Genomic DNA, 22221 nt, shown 5'->3' on the forward strand with positions numbered 1-22221 from the left:
CCCACAGCTCTGCCCTGCCTCCTCAGAAACCCAGCCTACCTCCTGTGCTTCAGAGGAGGAAGGGCCTCCTGTCCAGGCTGCCTCTTCCCAGGTACAGCAGCCTCACACTGACAACCACACCTACAGTTAGCTTTCGTCCTTTTCCTCCTTACCCACAGCTTCCTCCGCAACGCTGCTAACACTGTTTCCCCCGAGTTAGCCCTTCCCAAAGTTCAGGAGTGCCCAGGTGAGGTGTGCATACCCTCCGGTACCCAAGCAGATAAAGACTGACTCAATGACGGCCGGGCTGGCCCCGGTACCGTGGGGAATGCGGAGGGGACGCATCCCAGGTGCGCACGGACCGTGCTGCCCCCAGCGCCCTCTGCCCCCGCCCACGCACGGCCCTCCCGCTGCCCTCGCCCCCGGCGGCAGCAGCAGCAGCGGCAGCGGCGGGGCTGTGCCGGCCGGACCCCGCAGCGCGGAGCGGCACAGCTCGCTCGGCCGGCGCGGCGCAGGCTCCTCCCTTCGCCCCGCACGGTGCCACGGCCCGGCTACGGCGGCGCAGGGCGCTCGGTCCCCGCCGCCACCTGCCCGCCCGCCCGGGGCCGCTCCCGCGCAGGGCGCCCGCGGCGAGGCGAGGCGGGAGGAGGAAGAAGAGAGAGAGAAGCAGGAGGAGGCCCAGGCCGCCCCGGCGCTCCTGCCTCCCCCCGGCCCCCGCTTTGTCCGCGGCAGCCGCCGCCAGCGCGGATGCGAGAGCCGGTAAGCAGCACCGCCCTGCCCGCTGCGGGAGCGGAGCGGCGAGGCGCTGCCTCCGCCTCCGTCCATCCCGCCGCCTGCGCCAGCGGCCCCTGCGGGCACAGCGACAAGGGCCGGGACCCCTTCCGGGGCCGCGGCAGCGGGGCCGGTACCCGCTCCATCCGCTCCTCGGCCCGGCCAGCGCCCCGTCCCCGCCCCGGTGTCAGGTGCGGAGTCGCGGAGGCCTCTCGGGACGGCCCTCCTCCCTCCGGGCAGGGCGGAACCCCGGCGGGAGCGGGGAGCGGCCCCGGCGGGAGCGGGAGCGGCGGGGGCAGCGCGGGGCGCCGGGGCTGTGCGGGGGGCGGCGGGCAGCGAGCCCGGCCGGCCGATCCTGCTGACTCCGCTGCGTCTCGCAACGGGCTGGTGGCGGTGTGGGGGGAGTCCGGAATGTGGCCGTGTGCTAGAGGCAAATCAAACCGATAACAGTGTTCTGGCTTTAAATTATTTCCGTATATATGTGAAAGATGGTCATTGGAACAGAAAGTGAAAGAATCTAAACCAGTAGAAATTGTGGTTGCTGAGCATCTGTAACTCTGTGATGAGCTTTTTCTGTTCATGTACTTGGTTTTGTACCTGCTTCCTTTTGACCTCTGTAGGATCTCAGGTGTCCTTCTGAAGTGCACTGAGGAATGTATCTCGCTCTTGCACATGCTGCCAGTTTCAGGAAGATGCCAAAAAGTCTCTTCTGGGGGAATTCCTCTTGATCTGGAATTATTTGTGTTTAATATGCACGTGGTTCTGAATGTTCTGAGAAGTCATGGGCAGGAAACCCCCCACCTTCTACTGACAATGGGGAGTAGTGAGATTATGAGATCTTGGAGACGCTGTACTTCCCAGGACATTCATTCCCCAGGTGAAGACCAGTTTGGAGAAAGTTCTATCTGCACAGAAGTGAGGTTTCTCCTCATTGCAGGCTTAAGTGGATTACTATCCAAAACTGTAGTTAGCATGTATCGATGAATTGCCTTAGACAAGCAAGTCCTAGAGAATAGGATATAGATGCAGAACTTCATTGAATATTCCCAGGAGAATGGAGCCCAGGTTTGTTGTTGTGGGTGCTGGTCAGGCAATTTACTCTGAAACAGATGAGTTTTCTCATGTACTAAATGCATTGCAGCTGGTATATTGCATGTCTAAGTGCTAAATGTTTGGATAACTAAACCAAAGGCCAGTGTTTACAAGTCTGGAGTTTTATAGATCACAGGATACTGTAGGAATGCAGGAAGCATTCATCCCAAATTCTGTATAATTCTGTAGGTAGCAATTCCATAGTTGGGGGCCCTTGTGTGGGTGTGTGCGTGCAGAATTTTAAATGGCTGTAAGTGCAGGGAGGTATTTTGTAGCATTATGTTTAAAAATTGTTTTGATCAATCCTGCAGTCATTTGTATTACTTGATATTGCTCTGCAGACACTGTGAAAGCATTTCTTGTGTGGTTTTCTTTATGTGCATTAAACCTGCTGAAGGTTAGGCCTTAAGGCTTTTCCTGGAAGTTAATCACTAGGATCAGGAACAGTATAGCTCAAGGTGAGGGATGTTTTAAATTCTTCAGCTGCTGAGGGAATGGAAGGTGACTTGTGCATGAAGGCACTGAACAAATACCATATAAAACTAAGTTTTTGGTCTCTGTTTGCTGGACATGTATGAATAATGTTTTTTCTGGTTTTATCAGACTCCTGAAATTTTACTTCTGCACCGAATGTTACACTTCAATTTTTGTTCTGAAAATTAGTCTGCTGCCATGTAAAGGAAGTCGTTGTCTATACAATTTTAATAAAATTAGAACATTTAGATTGTCATGCCAGGAAACATATTTTCTGGTCATGCTTTCCATTATAAATAGAAGTATCAATCCATGAAAGAAAATTATCTTGCTTGTGCAGTTCCTGAACAATCCTTGTGCAGTGGCTTAGTACTGTTGTTGCAAAGAAATTCCTATTATAAAAAGCCAGCCTTGTCAATCTTGCCCAGGTGCTGATGCCTCTCAGAAGTGCTGTGAGTCAGGCAGCTCCTCAGACACAACCCTCTGCCTACCACTTCCTACTGGCAGCTCTGGATGAGTCACATTCAGCTCACAACACACGGAATTGCGTTATGGAAGCTGTGGGCTCTCCACACAATCAGCGTAGGAGCATCTTTTAGCATCTCTGACCCGTTAGCATCTCTGCACTGCTGTCAAAAAGCCTTCAGAGACATCTAAAGCTTGATGTTGGTAGAAAAAGGAGCTTGTATAGGCTGCAAAGATCAATGGGCTCATCCTGAGGGGAAAAGCAGATAATTTGAAAGGCTCAAAGGTAGACTGTGGGTAGCTGCACTGGGATGAAGCTGTTGGCCTGCAGGGGTACAAAATGTTAACCAGAAATCATCGTGCTCAGCTTTGATATTCTGGATCATTCAGCTGACTGTCAAACAGTCCTGTGAGCTGACTGTGTTACAGCCAGTGCTGCTATAAAACATGTGCTTAACACTGTCAATCTTAGAAACTTGAGTAAGAGAAATGAAATATTGTAACTATCCAAGTAGAACAAGCAGTCTAAAGCTCACAGAATTCTTCTCATAGAACCAGATATTCCTCTTGATTTTCCTGGGTCGTTTTTTGCTCATAGCATGTTATATCCTGAATCATGTGGAATAGGGCAGAAGGTCAAAGATTTCCTTATGAAATCAACTATGTTATTTTAATATAAACATTGTACAACAGAATCATGCCAGATAAAATGGTAGTTGTTCATATTGATTGATCACACTTCATCCTGTAGGTAATCTCACTATCCACTTCTTACTTTTCCTTACTTAACCATTTGTGTACAAAACAATCAGAATCCTTTGAACTAATGCCTCCAATTATTTTTTTCTAGATATGAGGCCAAAAAAACAAGCTTCATTCTTTATAGGTACTTTAATAGGCTTCAAATAAACTGTGAATTTGTATGTCAGAAATATCAAATAAATTTGGCTAACTTTTATTTTGTCCCCTATATTTTGAGCTATAGAAAGTAAGACAGCATAAGAACTTGTCATCTGATAGAAACAGAAATTGATTGTTGCAACCAGTTACTCACTCAATCAACAAGTGTCCTTGTTAGATGCTATGGAGTCTCAAGTGTTCTAAATTGAGGTAGGATATATTTTGCCAGAAAAAATCATTGCTTTTCATAGGAAGAACAAGAAGATTCTTAACCCCTCTAGCCTAGTGGGACCCTGTTCCTGAGAGAAATAGGGATACAGATAGAAAAAAATCTGTGAAACCTAAGGCTTTGCAAGGAATCCTGCTTTCTTTGTTTTTCAGAAGTCTATGAAGTTGCAGGCCTCTGTGCTGATTTTAACCTCTCATTTGTTTCCCTTAGCAACACAGCTTCTTGTCTTCATGGTGGAAGTTAGTTTTATCACCGATGTAATGGGTTGCAAGTATCTCCTTTTTTCAGTATTTCGGTTGAATCATCAAAGAACAAATTGTATAAACCCAGCTCTTTCTTGTACTTCTGTCCTCTTCTAGGTTACTGTGCCCTGGTGCAATTTTCTTGGGGGATTGTTGTGGATTTCCCAAAGGAAGGAAATGGCACTGTTTTTCTACATCATGTCTAGAACATCCTTTTAGTGGGTCACTGGAAAGATGCTGTTCTGTGTTGCATAAGTAGTATTTCACTGACTGCCTAAGAAAGATTTTGCTTGTAATCCAAGACATTCTACCATGGTTGATATTTATCCATTATGTTAAAAATGTTTTTTTTGCTAAAACTGAATGATGTCACTAAAGAAAGGAGGGGGGAGGAAGGATTGTGTTTTGTTTTAACACGAGAATCCACAAGAGCAAGAACTGTCAGTTCACGAATGCATGTTTGAATGTTTAATATTTCCAGTCCCATTTTTGAGGACATTCTCCTAAAAGTCACTAGTATCATTATAGACAGAGCTTGTTAATAAATCTGGAAGCAAGCTGTCATCTATACGTGCAGCTCAAATGCATAATGTTGTAGTAGCACAACCATACTAATTGTTGATTTCAAAACAGCCTGCATAAAAATGAATGAGAAAATAGTTGCTAGACAGAGGTCTCCTCTGTGCTGTGAAGCAATAGGAGAGAGAAGCCTGTAGCTTCTCTGTAGGGAGCAGAAGTCAGGTTCTTGCCCGTGCCATGTTGGACATTATCTGCATATTGTAGTGGTTTATCGGAGTCTTACCAGAACCATTACCAATCTAATTTTATTACCATAGCTTCTTGATGCAGTAATGTTTGTATCTGTGCCAAGAGGAATGCTGTCCTTAGAAAACAGGTAGTCAATGATATTCAAGAAACTACACTGACTAATTGCAGTAGTCCAAATATTTGCAAAACAACTATAACAGTCTTCAGGGAATTAACTCAAACTTCATTTTGAAGTGGGAAAACAGATCCTTGTGTCACCTATTCTTTTTTTAGATGAAAATAAAGCTCAGTTTTGTGATGCAAGGTACAGCACTGAGTGGCCTAAGCATATAAGGCTTGGGTTTGGCAGACCTGTGCATGGAGGATCTTCCCTGCCCGTGATTTCTCCCTCTCAGTGCCCAAGCAGGTGAAGGTGCTACTGTCAGTCCTCCACGGACACAGAGGAGCTCTAGGCAGTGTGCTGGGACATGTGAGGCATGGTCCTTCTCCAGTGAGAAAAAGGAAATGTTCTTGACCTGCTTCTAGGAGAGATGGTTGTATAGCTCAGCAGCTGCTCCTGGCAGTTAATGGAGCTTGGGAGGTGGTCTGGGAGCTGGAGTTTAAATGGAGCTGTGGAGCTAAGGAGCACTGTCGAACTATGAGCTGTTACTGAGATGGGCTTTTCTAGAGCTCAGCTTAGTAGTAGCTGTAAAGAGCAACTTCTCCATTGAAAGGCACAGGGTTTTCAGGAACTGGCTCCTCGCAGTGACTCCTTTAATGAAAGGCCATTCTGTTGAGTTTTGTGGATTGGGTATTTCCTCTGCACAAGAGAATCATCTTGCTGTGACATTCAGTGCTTTGTTGGGTTTTTTTTCCCAGAAGAGACTGCTTACTATACCAGCTGAATCACTTGCTGTGATGATGAATGCTTGTTACAAAAAGCATGTTGACAGATGAATATGCTGTTTCTTTTTGGAGAGAACCAACAGAAGGCAGTTTGCTATTTAGGCTGGTATTTAGCATATTTATATATCAAACCTAAGTGTGTGTATATAAATAATCATGTGCTGTGCCAATACATGGCCTGGAATTTCAAAATGAGCTGAATGAGATAGGTGCCTGTATTTCTAATCTGTTTTTCACCAAATTCACTTGAGTATCCACTTCCAAGTACAGAATTTTAAGTATCTACTTCATGGGTGACTTACTGGCATGAAATGGTCCTTTACCTTCTTCTGGCAATTGCTGGTGTGACCTGTTTAAAGTTTGCTGAGACAACTTCGTTCCATTATGGGTAATTGAAAGGTGTTATTTGCACTTGCTAATTTGGCTATTTTAATGAGGACTGACCTCCTTATGGTTTGACATGCATCTTTATTCTAGGATTCTGTAATCATCACACTTCCTAGTATAGTAACATGAAGTATGATTGTGCTAACTTCTCATGGCAATATTAAAGTAAGCTTTTTCTTGCTACGGGATGGCTGCAGAACAGCTCTCTCAAGAGTAGATTCAAAAAGTAGAACTATACTACATTTCAGCTTCTATATTAGCAAATATTTCCAGATATACTTTAAGAATCCTGATCCCAGTGGAGTGGAGTGAATGATTTTGGTGGGAACCTCATCTAGGCTTTGCATTCCACAAAAATATCAAACAAAATGATGAGTATTTCTGGAATAATCCACCTTTAAAAATATTCAGAGAATATATTATTGCATAGATTGTTTTTAACGTAATCTTTGACTGAAGAAAGCACTTTGGAACATTTTGCCAGTGATCTCTTTAACGAAATTTTTTTTGTAAGACAAATAATCAGAATATTGATAAATGTTGCTGGCAGCAGTGCAGTCCGTGTTATCATTAATTCCCTTGAAATTTAAAAACGTGTTACAAAGAGGAAACTCTTTCAAACTTTCAAGTTTCAAATGTTTGAAAGTAACTAATGTTACAAAAGGAAAATTATATATATTTTAATAATATTTATGGAAGTTACTCGGTTACTTGTTTAAAAATCCAAAAGCTCATTCAGCATTTCTCGGAACCTCTCAAGAACGAGCAACATTGCCTGTTCAACCTCTTCTGAAGAACTGAAGAGGGGAAAGCAGCCTCCAGATGACACCAAGGAGCTGAAATTCAATGCTAGCACTCTGCAGTCAGTTTCTGGGAGGTCCTGATGCCCTGAGCTTGTCTTTGTGTCCTCTGTGGAGAGCTGGAGCAGCACAGCTCCCACTGGGGTGCCACAGTCCCTGTGGGCATCCTTGGGCAGAGCATGGTCCTGCTTGGCGTCCCTGCCTTGGTGGGGACAGTCACCTCCCAGAGCCAGGTTCTGTCAGGGAAGGACATTTCAGGGTCTGTCCCAGCAAGGCAGAGACGCACTCCTTGTGCCAGGCTGTGCCCTGGCTGCTCTGCAGGCCTTGCAAACCCCACCCGTGCAGCTCCGGCAGCAGCGCAGCTGTGCAGCCGCGTGTGTCACCTCTCACCGCCACCCCACGCGTGTGTCACAGCGAAAGCCAGCAGGGCCCGGGCCTGTCGGGCTCTCTTGGCCAGCTCCAGCCCGCCTGGCAGCTGCCTGATGTGCCAGCATGCAGCAAACTGTGAGGGCTTGGGGAATTTGTGGTGAACTGGGATATTGCAGCTCTCGGAAGGGTTTGTTTGTGCATGCATTCCCCAGGTCTTCTCACACCACCTCTGTCTCATGAGCCTGCTCCTGAGGTACTTGCTATGCTTATTCTGTCTTCATGTACTACTCTTGGCGTGTACTTTCATTTAAAATTGCTCTTTCTGCTTTTCATTTCCCTGCTGCTTGGTACCATGCTTGTTAGCCTGAACAGAAGGAATCACTTTCAATGCCATTTAAAATGCTGTTTTTCTCAGTTTGCTCTGTTTTCTTGCAGCTGAATGGCTTTGATTTAATAAACCTGAATTTGTCAAGGAATAATGCATACAATAATAAGATGGGACATATGGGAAAACAAATGCTTTTTGAGGAGGAAATGGGATTTGATGAAAAGTGGTATTTCCAATGAAATCAAGAAAAGTTTCTTAACCATTGGATAGATGTTAGATTATTCTTGTTATCTGGTAATGACTATGAGAAAACTCATAATTAGAAAAGAACCTTAATTTGAATGCTAAATGTCCTGGCATTTCTCCTCAAACAAACATTACCTAAGTCCATCTAAGTTAACTGGAATGCCTGAAATAGTGAAGTAGAAAAATGCATCTTCACTCTTGGAGTTTTGAGCACTTTAGAGTATAATAGACTAAGACAGCTCCAAGCTAGCATTGGTATTTATCCCCTGTGGTTGAGGTTGGAGTGTAGTTCACTGTATTAGCATAAGCATTTTGTATGTTTGAGTATAATTAGTTTCAGCTATACAGAGAGATTTGGTATTTGAATTTATCTTTACTCTTGTAAAGTGAAATATATTTCTGGAAAACAGAGTCACTTGCCAGACCTGGGCAATTTTTGTAGGAACTATACAAACTCTTAGGGTGCCCTTCCAAAGCCAGCTCATACCAATCTAGGACAGCACTGCCTCAGAAAGTGACAAACCTCTCTGCTTTGCTGGCTTCACGGTTCTGCCTGCTCCTTTGCTGGCAGAACCATGATTTGGAGAATGAAGTAAAAGTCCATTTAGTTTTAATTTGGATCAGCTACAGCTTGCCTTGAAATGGGTGGAGGCAGCAAAGTGAGAGCAGAAGGAAGGATGGTGAGGGTGAGGGGAGCCCCTGGCAGTGCCGTGCCCTTGGAGCAGCTGAAGGTGACTGTGAAGCTGTGCATGAGGAGCATTATGCACAGAGGCATTCCAGGCACCTGGCACACGTGCCTCTGGTGGTGGTTTCAGTGAAGCTTAACTCTCAGCTTTTAATCATTCATAATTCTGCCAGTGCGTCCACATGTTAATGATAATTTACTGGAGTGCACTCATAAGTCAGCCCACAATCTTTATAGGAGTTCTTTTTTCTTAAGTTACACTGCCACTAATAGTGAATGTATTTGAATCTTATATAATATTTTTGTAAAAGGGATACAACTTCATCTTAGTATTTCTTCTTTATTTACAGTGTCTCGTTTTTAGCATGTTCCTGAAACTAAATTTAAAAAGTCAGTTTCTTCTTTTATTTGCAGGCATTCTTCTGCTAGGCTCTTGCACTGTGACATGTCTTATGTCTGTTGCAGAGCTTCTTCATCCTTTCCAGGCTCTGACACAATTTTGAGGAAGTGTGACTTTCTGCTATTGCCAGATGTCTCCTGTTTAAAATACCTGGTATTACACTTTAAAAAATATTGAATTATGTTTATAATTGTAATACTCTTAGAGCCAGTTAAGTTGAGAAATATTTGCAAGTAAAGGGTTCCATGATGTCTTCCTGTGGCATTTCCAAAGAGATTTTGGTGGTGGAATACCATAAGCTTCTTTAATAAAGACCTCTTTGGGAGTACTGGCACCAAAAAAACGCCCAAACCCCTAATTAGTGGCTCCTGTGTTTGCCACTTGCAATAACTTTTTTGCACTTGCCTACCAGCTGGACTGAAAGGTCTCCAAGGAGTGGTAACAGCTGAAAGAAGCATTTGATCCATATTCCATGTCTTCAGTGGGAAGCACCTCATGAGCATTGTCCTTAATGTCCATTTCCTCTCTAGGCTTTGCAGAAGGACTGTTAAGGGAGAAAGCCTTGGAAGCAGAATGAAAAACTGCTACAGAAAAGCTTTCTTGCCAGAAGCTGCTAAATGAAATAAGAAATTGGAAAGAAATACATTTCTGCACCTTTACTTTTGAATGATTTTTATATACATGAGTGACTAGGACATTTTGCAGTTTGTTATACTTGGATGCATGCTTTAGACCAAATCCATTCCTCCATTCAGATATTTTAGCTGTCCCAGATGCTTCTAGGGGAAATAAAATTTAAAAGTCACAAGTGATGGATAAGTGAATGGATAAATATCTGTAAAATATATGCTTTTTAAGTCCTTTTTTGTTTGGTTGGTTGGTTTGGTTTTTGGTTTTTGTTCCTGAGTTCCACAAAGCATTTGCATGCAGAGTCTTACATTGAAGGTTTTATTTCTGCTTAGAATCTGGGCTGCAGGGCCAGAAGTCTGACACAAACTGTGCACTGGCCAAGCTTTTCGCTCTCTCCTTTTACAGCTTCCACATCTACAGGGCTTCAGTGAAGAAGGGCTTCAGGTGGAACAAGCCCTAAAGCAGAAAGTTTCTTGGAGTAGGCTAAAGCAGAAATATTTCCTTATCACTGTCCCATGGGGCCTTTCTGCAGTTTGTGAACAGGCTCTCCTGCCAAGGTGATCATTTACACGAGAGCTCCATCTCCATAAAATTAAATGGTTTAGAGAACTATTTTAATTAGCACTGCAACCACAACAAAGATTGTTTTCTCAGATGTATAAGCCTTGCTTATTTTTTTTTGGTTACAAATTATGCAAGCAGTTTGAATACCTTAATTAGCAAAACTTCTTGAAAATGAATGGCACTAATGGTTAAAATTAAGGACTGATCTAATAGATAGTATTGCTTTTTGGAAGAAAAACGAGGAAGAGACAAACACAAAAATCAATACTTGAGAAATACAGCTATCTAAAAACACATTAGGGCTGTTTTCTTCAATGCAGAGTCCTCTGGCCTCTCTCTAGAGAGAGGTGTGCTGAGAAAATATCTTTGCTGAACCCACTCTATGCTTTTACAAAAGCATTAGCATGTTTATTGCAATCTATGAAGAGCCTATGACATGCAGGATCAAATCTGTTTAGACTGAGCACACAAGTGAAAAAACACATTAGGAACTTAATTTTCACATTTCCTGTGTAATTTGAGTATTTCATTCCTCTCTCAGAGTTGGGTTTCCTTCTTTTGGTTTAGTTTCCTTTTGGGTTGTTTTTTTTTTGGTGACCACATCTACATTTTTTCTCTTTACTTGTTCAAAACTGTGCGAGGAGGAATTTTTATTAGTTGACTCATCAGAATTGATTGTATTTTGAATGTTGAAAGCAGCAAGCTGTGCAGGTGGAACACATGGTGTTTGAAATATTTTTCTGCTTTATAATACTGACACAAATTTGTGTATAAAGTTTTATTTCTCATAGTCTTAGCAGAAAATTAAGATACCAGATTCATACTTTTTATAAATATGTTTGTAAACATATGCTCAAGAAAGCACAGATTCTAAGTCCTCAAACTTCTGTGTTTTTCACTTAATACTTGAAAGTTAGAGGGTTTTTAAGTTGCTATAAAAATTGTAAAATTATTTATTGTGTTCAAATTTGCTGAAATAACCTTAGTACAGGTCAACTAGTTCACAACTGCACTGTAAGCCCTTATGCATTCCCAATTTAAATTCTAGACACCTGTTAAGTTTTAAATTATTATTAAATGTATAAGTACTGTGCCACCAAAGTAATGAGTGGGTGCTGTCATGCAAAGTTACTTGACATTTGAATGTATTTCTAATCTGAATGACTTATTTTTTCCAGCACACAACCACAATCAGCATATCTATATTCCAGCTTCCCTTGGTCTATTAAACCCTGAGGCATCTGGTGGCAAATACTGAGCTCAGGATTGGTACTGGCCTTTCAGTCAGATGGAGACTTTGGAGGAAAAGAGCAATCTCCTTGGTTTACAGGCAGACAACAACATGGAGCAATCATTCACTGTCAGCTCCTTGGTATGTATTACAGAAAAATGTTTCAGTGGCTGAGCAACTTTTCTTTCAATTAGAATAAATTTCAAGAGAGCAATTTAGCAGTGGTGGCTCTCAGCTCCATGGATCTTTTCCTGCATGCTGCCTGAAAGTTTTGTTGGAATTTATTATATTTCTGTATGTATGATTTATGGGGTGTCAGCAACCAGATTTTTAAGAAGTTGAAATGAGCATTTTAAATAGAAAGAGTAAAAAAATTCATCAAAGAGGGAAACAACTTACAGTAGCCATTTGTTTATTTATTAATTACCAGGAAGGTAATGACATAAGCAGCTATGGTTCTTCTTCAGCAATTAGTTTGAACTTCTTAGTCTTTAACGGCCTCATTTAAAACTGGAAATGAAGATTTGAAGTGAACTGTTGACTCACCAGAGGAACTTATTGCTCTTTGTTTCCTGAACTATTTCTAGCAGTCAAATGCTATACATCACGTAATAGGAGTCTGAGTGTTCAGGACATCCATCAAATTATTTCAGTAACTTAAGACAGAACCTTGTAGAATTCATGTGTGGGAGCTTTTAAAGAGGACACACTTTATACTGCCTTTGGTAATTTCTACAGTAATTTACTTAATTTTTTACAGGTATTTTCCTAATTTTTTCCCTTTTTTGTTGTTGTTTTTGGAGGGAATAAAATCGCTTTTCTTTTTGATCACAATTACTTGTGATTGAGAAATATGTTATAATGTTTCAACTGTGGCTAGAGGTGGAGAAACCAATGCCTATTTTCAGAAAAATACTAGCTGAATATTTCCCTTGAGCTTCTTGACTGAGACCACTTGCTGAAAGTGGAACGGAATATACTCTTATCTAACAAGACTGTTCATTTTCAGAGAAAGCTGGTGGCTATTCCTGACCACACAGACATCTCAGTGAGCCCCGAGGAGAGAGTGCGTGCCCTGAGCAAGCTGGGCAGCAACATCAGCATCAACGAGGACATCACCCCGCGGCGCTACTTCCGCTCGGGGGTGGAGATGGAGCGCATGGCCGCTGTGTACATGGAGGAGGGCAACCTGGAGAACGCCTTCGTCTTCTACAACAAGTTCATCACGTAAGAAAGCAGATCATCAGCCATCACAGCTGATAATTCTGAGCAAACTGAAATGGAGAGCTGCCCTGAGAACCCCATTACACCACAGTTCTGACTGTGGTCCGCTAGGAGACCCTTTAGACAAGGAGAAGTTTGTTTAGGGTGTTCTTGCAGAGCAGCTCTGTTCTCTGGAGATATTTTGCACTGAGCGTGGGCTTTGTTAAAACTTCCTGCCACCTCTTGATGTGGTTGTCCTATCCATGTGTGAACTCCAGGCATGATTTAACCTAACATACAGAGGTTTGAGTTTATTCTGCCAGGCCATACCAGGAGCACTGTTGCCCCCAGATTATTCTTTATATGTCATGATGTTGGTTAAATACAATTTTTGACTTTAAAAGCAATGTTTAAATAAGATTTCTAAGCCATTAGTAGTTATGTCCTATGAGCATCTGCTGATCTTAAGGATGGTAGTATTGCACAATAATTAAAAAAGCATGAGAAAAGTGTTTTCTTGCTTTCATTTTACTTTTTTCCCCCAAAAGGATTAAATATAATTTATTGTTTCTTACAGGAATAAATGCAAAATCTACAGTGTATGTTCATGATTATTCTCCTTACCACAAAAGAACAAATCTAGCCAGCTTTCATTACAACTCTCAAAATAGACAGCTGAAAAATATATCACTGGCAGATTTAAACTTTTAACCTAGCTAGTTTTGCTGTAGAATTGATTGGTTTGTTTTATTACTTCAGAAAGGTTTGGGGCTTTTTTAATGTGCGTATTTTAAAATTGTTGTAAAGGAAACATCCTTTCTCCCTCCTTATTTTCCTCATACTCTGAAAACTAGACCAAACCTCTCTTAGCTCACCTGTTTTCTTTTCAAATGCATCTGTCTCTATAAAAAGAGGGTCTGGAGGTGAATATTGTGCAAATTGCTAAAAGAATGATAGCAGCTGTGCATTACAAACTCCTTGCAGCTGAGTGTTGCCATAATTTATCTGTGCAGCTTGATCTGGAAAAATTACCTGCTTTAGTGACAGTGTTTCATTCTTGTCTTCCATTGGAGAGTCAGCATTTTGGCTAAGAACAGATAAAGAGAGTAGAAATAAGATTTACTAGCACTGACTAGAGTGGAGGGTGGTTTGAGGGATATTTTTAGATGCTGGCTGCTAGTTAGCCCTTTTTTTTAACCTAACCCAGTACTAATGGAAACTGATATATATCAGATGTGGAAAATAATCTCCTGTCCTTATTCTGTGTGTCCCATACAGGTCCATACCATAATGTGTTAATATAAACACATGTGTAGAATCCTGGTCCAAGTCATCTGGAATTCAGTGTTTAACAGTTATGTGAAACTGATTTTTCTGCCAGCATGCAAGCTATTATGGATATTCTTCTGACTAAACACATGCATGTTTAATTTTCTAGGTTGTTTGTAGAAAAGCTGCCCAGTCACCGAGACTATCACCAATGTGCAGTACCAGAAAAACAAGATATTATTAAGGTAGGGTTATGGTTCCCTGGTATTTATGAAATGTTTTACTCAGAGCCTCTTCATTTTTCCCAGCCCATATAGGCCATAGCTTCTTTTTCTCCAGAGCACCCATAGCAGCCATCACAGCTTCAATTTCTAATACGTTTCTCCACTACTCATACATCTTTTATTTTGGAAATTAAATTATTGATCTAAAATGTGAATGAGAATGGTCTGAATAAGTTGGTAGGTTGTTGGGAGCCCGGGTACATCTATTTTTGAAAGTTTGCATATTAAAAATGCATATGTTAACAGTACTTAGCTTGATTCTGGTCCCAATTATGTGAATGGATAATGGTCCAAACTGACTATTGCAAACAGAAGGAGAAATGTGTGGCATTACTGATGCCTGTGCAGTATTTGCTTACTCTGCTAAATAAGTAAAGTATATTTTTTTCTTTACTACCATATATGTATTTACTTCATTTTTACCAGTTTTTTTTCCCTCCACTTCCATACAAAATAGTTTTTCTTTTGTTTTTTTCCCCTCTAGAAAATAAATCCTAAATAAATTTTAAGTATAGCCTTATACTGAACTTAAAACAGCTGGAACTGCCCAGTGAGAGTTGCTAGTAGGACCATGAGTGTCTCTTGCTCTATGCCCCCATGTTTGCTTGCTTTCTCTACTGTTAAACTGAATGTTTTACTCAAAACCAAAACCATCCATGCTGAAGTTCTGACTGTGGTCCACTAGGAGCACATCCCTACTGAGAAAGGGCATCTAACATTGCTTTCTCCTGTGGCACTCAGCAGGATTAAGTACATGGTCGCTTTTCCTCCCTTGCCTCTGAATTATTTTGTAGTAGCCTTCGAATAAGTAGAAAGCATTGGGAATTGGTTCTGTTTTGTAAGAGATGTTGTTTTGCCAGGTCTGTGACAGAAAGCTACAGGTATAACTACCTCTTCAAAAAAACCTTTTTTTTCCCCACTTGGAAATGGGCATATTCAGATGTATTTCTGACTGGGAAGCTCCAGAGAAAAATGCAATGATCCTACCTGAAACTCTATAAGCTGGTCTTAGCATTTTTGTAAGAATTATGCCTACAACAAAAACATTAGTCATCACACTCCTATTAAACAAAACAGAGATAACACACTCCTACTAAAAGGACTAATCTTTCCTTGAGATAAGAAGCAGCCATGTCACATGTTTCACTAATATAAATCAATAGATTTATTGAAAACAATGTACTATAGAAGTTTCATAAACTGATGATATAGTGTGTATTTTCTCTTTTGCCTTTTTTTTTTTCCTGTGAGGAGAGCAGGTTATTTTCTGGTTTGTATTTTTAAAAAAAATCTGTGTTACAGCTGAGTTTGTTTTCCAGGTGGCTCTTTTAAAAAGTGAAAAGTAAACTTATTTATCTTTTTCCCCATCCCACCTCAAAGAAATTGAAGGAGGTTGCATTCCCACGGACAGACGAACTGAAAAGAGATCTTTTAAAAAAATATAACTTAGAATATCAAGAATACATGCAACACAAAGTAAGTTTTATATGATTATTAAATGTTGACATGAATATTTTTCATATAAAACTTGAAAATTAAGCACTAAAATGCCAGTTTTAGAAAAACCTAATAATTTCCTGAGCTGCTTAGGAATGACATTTCATTTCTTCTTGAGAATCAGCTGGTCATTTAAAAATAAGTAATGCAAATGTGTGCTAGGAAGTACATGTGCTGCTATATTTACTTAATAAGTGTCTACAAAGATCCAATTAGGTTTTTGGTATACTCTGATTCTGCCTTATAAAGAGAATGAAATTGATACTCATGTCAGTAAGTGGAAAAGATTCCTTGGCTCCAAATGTGCTCTACTTTGAATTGAGATTGAAGCCACTGAAAACAGAATCTATATCTTAAACCCTTGACTTGGAAAAAGCATCCGAGAAGCATCTTTTTTGTTCCATCCATCAATGCTCTGTTTTCCATCCTACCTTTGGGGATATAGTTGTATTTTCCAGTTCAGTAACCAGGTTCCAAAAGAGTTCCTTTTTAATGACAGGATTTTATGGTTTTATTGAACTGTTAGATTGCTCCTTTCCTTCCATTTTCCCTAGCATTTTTGGTGTTCTGAGAATGTCACTATGTTGTGTATGTTTCAGAACAAATGTAAAACTGAATTTCTGAAGAAACTGGAGCACCAAAAGCTAATAGAGGCAGAGAAGAAACGAGTCGCACACATGCGGCAGCAGCAGCTCGAATCAGAACAGTTTCAGTTCTTTGAGGATCAACTTAAGAAGCAAGAGCTAGCTCGAGATCAGAAAATCAAAGAGAGTGTGGTTATGTCTGAGCAGATAGATGGAAGTATGCTGTCTTGTGTTTCTGTACCAGAGAACAGCTCCTTATCTGCAGCGCTGCTGGAGAAAAAGGAGAGGCGCGGCACCTCTGGCTCTGCTGGACATTCGCCGCCCGTGGAACGGGTCTTAAAGCCAGCAGCTACTCTAGGTGCTGTTCAGAGTAAGTGCAGGCATTTCTTTTTTCCCTATTTTATTTTGTCTACCTACATATGTCTTTTTTCACTGTGAGGATGCCCATACTGAAATAACCATGAACAGGTTTGTGCAAACACAGCAGTTCCTTATAGTTTCTTCATTTTAAGAGGGAGAGTTGCACAGTTTCATGTTTTCCAGTTGAGTAACAATGGATGGATACAGAGATTGAGATTTAATATTCCTGGGAAATGAAGTCTGAATCTTTCCATGGGCTTCAAGGGAACAGAAACAGAACCTGCAGTGGTTTCCACTGGAAAGCCCTGGCCTGGGAGATGGTCCCAGCTGACTGTCACCTCAGGGACAGGCTAGAGAGTGTATCTTGTGGGTTGGTGCCTTCAATTTAGATGAAGTACTTGTCCTGTAGATTTGTTCTCATTAGAAGTCTATGATGTGGTAAGTATAATTCTTCCACTTGTAGTAATATACTATAATATACTATAATATACTGTGTGTATTTCTTTATTTTGGGGATCTTCATTGTGTTAGCTGCTAGCTGTAAATGCCTTTTTATCTCTCTCTTCTTTCTCTCTCTCTCTTTTTTTTTTCTTTTTTTTTTTTTTTTTTTTTTTTAATTCTTGGTTAGCTCAATTGGCCGAAGCACTCAGAGGTGTCATTTTGCCCAGGGATCTCTGTCACAAATTTCTGCTGCTGGCAGAGGCAAATACAGTAAGAGGAATAGAGACATGTGGAATTCTCTGTGGAAAACTGGTACAGTTTAAGCCTCATATTTTTATGGGGAAGAGATACTTGATAGTGCTGTAATATCCTGTGATGTATTGATTTCAGAGCAAAAGCAGATATAAATGGCTAGCCTTCCATGTAATGAACTTCATATTGTAACCTGAATGGTCATTTCAGCACTGTGGGCTTGCTTTACTGGGGAAACATCTGCTCAAAGTATGCTGCTATTGTTGTAAAGCCTAGCAAGTTTTTCAGCATGCTGTACAGTACAGCCTTTTTCGAGTACTTTCTCTGGCATTCATCTAAGGTAAGTGAGGTTTAGTTACAGGACAATGAAATATAAAGACTGCCAGAATCCACTGGAGTCATCAAATGAATAATGGCACAACAAAACAGAAATCCCATCATCAAGCTGTAGAACATTTGATTTTCAGGCTGGTTTTTTTTGCTTTGACCTAGATTACACTTAATGTCCTTTGAGAGCAGGGAAAGATGGCGTGGCTGATGCTGACATGAAGAATTTTAGGTGACCCCAAGTGTATTTGAACTGCATGAAGGGAAAGAACAGCAGTATTAGTCTTTTTTCACAGAAAATCATGATAGTTTTCTCAAAGCTCTTTTATGTGTTTTTAATCATTTTAAAGGACAGTCTTTTCACACTGATCACTGAGAGCAGTTCAATACAACAGCCTTGTCTTGTGACTAATACTACCCTGTATGCTTTTATGATAAAATGCTAAGGCATATTTTTAGGTATAGTGTGTTGGTAGAGCTGCACTGGAATCAGTGGAGCTGTACTGTTTTGTTAGCTGACATCTTTCAGATTTTGATTCAGCATTTATTCCTTAGGCAGTCTGTTCCACCCTAAGTCAATGTTTGTTTTGCAGACTCATAATGAATTTACTATTACACATGTAATAGTGCCAAAGCAAACTGCAGGACCAGACTACTGTGACATGGAGAATGTGGAAGAATTATTTGGTATTCAGGATCAGTATGATCTCCTCACTTTGGGTTGGATCCATGTATGTATGACTCATAGATTCTAGTTTTCTTATATTGGCTCTACATACTATGTAAAAAAGAAAAAAAAACCCCAACTGGAGTAATACAAATTTGCTTGCTGAATACAAATTGCAGTGATGTAAATAAGCACTCATGTTCTCCACAGAGAACTCCTTAATACAATTGAGGCATCCTGTTGACACAATGGGCCTACTTTTGCTGGTGCAACTTTTTTAAAATGTTGATTTAGGGGTATTTTATTACTTTCTAATGCCATATTCAAAAGTCAGGGAGAGGAGTACTGTGTTGTTTAAACTTAATATTAACTTTTCTCTTAGGGATTTTACACAATTAAGTCATTTCCGTTTGTCTTATGCTTCTTCATTCCACCTTTTCCTCCCCATGATCAGAAAATTGCTTGTATATCTGATTGTGAACATGCCTCCATGAAACTCATCATGAAAAGCCTTCTTTTCTCCATGTTGAACACTGTAGAACAATATAGACCCTGGGCTAAAAAGAGCTTTAGAAACCAGCCTGGGGAATTACTGATCTTTCACTTGTAACAAATTATTTTTCCTTCTTAAATGTATGTTGACCTTGATCTGTAAGAAATATTTCATGATGTTGAGTTTTCCCTTTCTTTTTTGTAGACACATCCAACACAAACTGCATTCTTATCCAGTGTTGATCTCCATACTCATTGTTCTTATCAGCTAATGTTGCCAGAGGCCATTGCAATTGTTTGTTCACCAAAGCATAATGAGTAAGTTCAGATTTTTAAGTAATATTTTGGTATTTTTCCGTGCTTCTTGTCATAAAATCTGATCAAATGCAAAGGGTACATGCCAACTCAGATGAAGGGCATGAACATTTTGCTGTGACTTTGTTTACTGTGAGTAGCCTAGACTTGCATTTCAGTCAGTCTCTATGCACAGCATTGTTTCTCTCCTCTTCCCTCCACAGACGCAGGTTTTAAATTTTATTTTTTATATGTTCTGCTCAACAAAGTAATAATTACAGGAGCTATTCTTCTGGAGTACTCATAGCCAATGCCCTACCACAGATCTGTCTTCATTCTGTCTACTTAAGAGTGTGGAGGGAAGTTAGGCTTATTTCTCTAGAATGATGTGAAAATTGCAGTTTACAAAGCAGAAGGGTAAAATTCCCTTTTTTGATAATAAGGATTTATTTTTGAATTTAATGAATTACAAACTATGTATCTGGAAACAAACTAGAATAGTGCAAATATTAATGTGAAGGCTTGTAATAGAAGAGGTTTCCCAGAGATGTCAGGAAGTCTGCATCCTTGGAGATATGCAAAACATGACTGGACGTGGTCCTAGCAGCCTGCTCAAGGTGATTCTGCCAGAGCAGGGGGACTGGACCAGACAGTCTTCAGAAGTTCCTTCCAGCTTCAACAAATTTGTGATTCTCCTTTGGTGTGTAGTGTGCATTTCTTCAGCCTTTCCTGCTGGCCTTCTGCCTCAGTAGATGTGAATCCTGTCCTGGTTGCCTGACTTCCTAAATGGGCCCTTCAGGTGGCAGAGCTGTGAATACAGACTGAGAAGCAAGGGCACAAGCACCAGCATTTCTAACCCTGAGCATGCTTGCGTACCTTTCCAAATTTCTGCTCTTAAAGTCTCTCTCACAGTTGATGCTGATACCCTGTAACCAACTCTAACCTGTAATATTTATATGGTCAGGTGCTGCCCTGTGGGTAATAGGTTCTCTTTGCAGAAGGATGGCATTGTAACGTTTTATTCAATACTTAAGGACTTGCAGCAGTGCATTTTCTAATGCTTTGTGTGATTACCTAAAAGAGTGGGGAGGATGTGCTCCTACTAGTACATTTACACAGCTGTCATCTTTTAAGTTGCCCTGGGTGAAGTGCAGTCCAGAACATGCAAGTTTCTGGTTTGCATCTGTTCCTGTGTGAACCAGCCTTATCCCTCAGTGGCCTAACCTGCCTAACAGGAACAGCACCAGTACTGGGATCCTTTTTGTCCCCTTCCCCTCATCATCTCTTCCTTTACAGGAGCACAACTCCCCTTGATTTAAAATACCTTTAAAAACCCAGCTCAGCCAGGGCTCCTGTGTATTGAAGGTCACCAAGCACCTTCCTGTTGTCCTTCTTCTAAGCAAAGCAATTTGTGTGTGAAACCTTGGATGTGTACTATGAGAGCAGTGTGTAACAGGAGTTTCATGTTCTGCTTTTCAGCACTGGCATCTTCAGACTGACTAATGCTGGCATGCTAGAAGTTTCTGCTTGTAAAAAGAAGGGATTCCATCCACATACAAAGGACCCTAGGTTATTTAATGTAAGTATATAATTCAACACAGTTTTTACTATTCAAAACTCTTGACCATGGCTCTGCTGCAAACAGAAACTTGAGATTAGATTTCTTAATAATTTTCCCCGTTTTACTAATTCATTACCCTTAGTTCACTGACCAAGGTAGACATCAGGAGACTACTTAAGCAGCCATGAGGTGAGTGTTACAAGCTGCCATTCAGATGGTGTTAGTTACTATCAGTCACCACTTTTACCTGCTTTCAGAAGGAGCAAAACTCATATTTTCAAATGGGAGTTACTCTTGAGCTCTTCGGTTTTTAAGCAATGAATCAGTTCATCTCTCCAATTTTGGTGCCCCAGCAAAACATCCCAGCTGCTTTAAAGTGCAGCTGTAAGTAGGTTAAGTCCTATTTCCTTCATTGCTAAAAGTTTGCCCTGGCTTCTCTGAGCATTTCTCTGTAACTGGTGTATCTTTTGATGTTTCAGTAGAATAATGGTGTGTGTGTGGCTGAACAGTACAGTCAGCCAGAACTGTCTTCCAGCTAACACTGGCATTTCTGATAAGAGCCTTTACCTTTGAATAATTAAGTGTTTGGTTTTTTTCAATGAGGTTCACTTCAAATACAGAAGCGTCTCCTATAGATTAAAATAAAATTACCCAATACAGAGAAGTCATGCTGAGAGACATTGGAAATTACTGTGTTGTCAGGCTCTCTAAATGTCAGCATTAGGCCTCAAAAGGAGAGGTCAGAGATTTTTGTTTTGTTCTGTTCTTTCATCATTAAGTGTAGGGATAATGAGAAGGTAGTCCAGCTCTGAAAAATGTTAAGATTTTGTGTTCCAGGTAGGTTCTTTTCAGTGGTCTTTTACACATGTAGTTCATGGATGAAGTTACTAGGTATTTTACTGAGATTTCTGAGAGTAATGTGTTGACTTCCTCTGCAGCCATGTACCCATGTGGTTGGGAAAGACATAAAGATAATCGTGCTGGATCTGAGGTGATACGGATGAACCACACCAATGCACTCTACAAAAGGCCAAAAGAGAAAAATGAATTCCTGTTTTTTCCTACATTTTCAGAAATTACTTTTATATTTATACATTTTAGATTGAATGGTTTGATATTTATTGCTCTAGCCTGTTTTGGAGTTATTTTGTTGCTCTGTCAAGATGGAGTTCAGTGGCATTAACCCTGAATCTGTAAACAAGTCTCACCCATAAAACAAAACAATAAAATGAACTTCAAACTACAGTAACTGTGTTGAAATAAGTAATGTTTCTTTTGTCACTTTTTTGCATTAATTGACTACTGAGAATTAGGTAGTGGTTGGCTTTTTATATGTAGTAGAGGCAAATCAATCAGTTTAGGTGATTTTTTTTTCATCTTTTTCTCCTGTCCAACTGCTATAGCCCAAGTTTCAGCTATTAAGCAGAAGATACTTAGAAATATCCAAATCCTTTACCTGAGAGCTGATCCTCACCATTTTGGGATAGTAGGGATACATCAGAGTCTCTTGGAGAAATGTGTCTTCCCTAGCAACCTGCCAGGAGA

The 22221-nt window shown here is 40.7% G+C and overlaps 1 protein-coding gene across 4 annotated transcripts; it reads left to right on the plus strand.

Annotated features, from left to right (window-relative positions):
* Nucleotides 1-560: 560 nt before the first annotated feature.
* On the plus strand, nt 561-21921 carry STAMBPL1 (STAM binding protein like 1). Of its 4 annotated transcripts, none has more exons than XM_066554957.1 (12): nt 561-738; nt 10056-10207; nt 11393-11586; nt 12455-12672; nt 14087-14162; nt 15582-15677; nt 16298-16652; nt 17271-17395; nt 18256-18393; nt 19027-19139; nt 20595-20694; nt 21615-21921. In XM_066554957.1, exons 3-12 carry the CDS (start codon nt 11503-11505, stop codon nt 21669-21671), a joined length of 1362 nt encoding a protein of 453 aa, XP_066411054.1. In that variant the 5' UTR covers nt 561-738; nt 10056-10207; nt 11393-11502; the 3' UTR covers nt 21672-21921. The 4 variants fall into 4 exon arrangements, with proteins under 4 accessions (XP_066411054.1, XP_066411057.1, XP_066411056.1 ...); XM_066554960.1 differs by having other exon boundaries at nt 11426-11586; XM_066554959.1 differs by lacking the exon at nt 10056-10207.
* Nucleotides 21922-22221: the final 300 nt, after the last annotated feature.

The sequence above is a fragment of the Molothrus aeneus genome, chromosome 8 (assembly GCF_037042795.1).
Source record: "Molothrus aeneus isolate 106 chromosome 8, BPBGC_Maene_1.0, whole genome shotgun sequence".
Lineage (NCBI taxonomy): Eukaryota > Metazoa > Chordata > Aves > Passeriformes > Icteridae > Molothrus > Molothrus aeneus.

Bases quoted from the DNA above. Each gene is read 5' to 3' on its own strand.
- STAMBPL1 (XM_066554957.1), top strand. From the start codon at position 11,503: ATGGAGACTTTGGAGGAAAAGAGCAATCTCCTTGGTTTACAGGCAGAC. The intron at 17,396-18,255 runs GTACAGTTTAAG...TTTGTTTTGCAG, and splicing joins GAATTCTCTGTGGAAAACTG to ACTCATAATGAATTTACTAT. The intron at 18,394-19,026 runs GTATGTATGACT...TCTTTTTTGTAG, and splicing joins TCACTTTGGGTTGGATCCAT to ACACATCCAACACAAACTGC.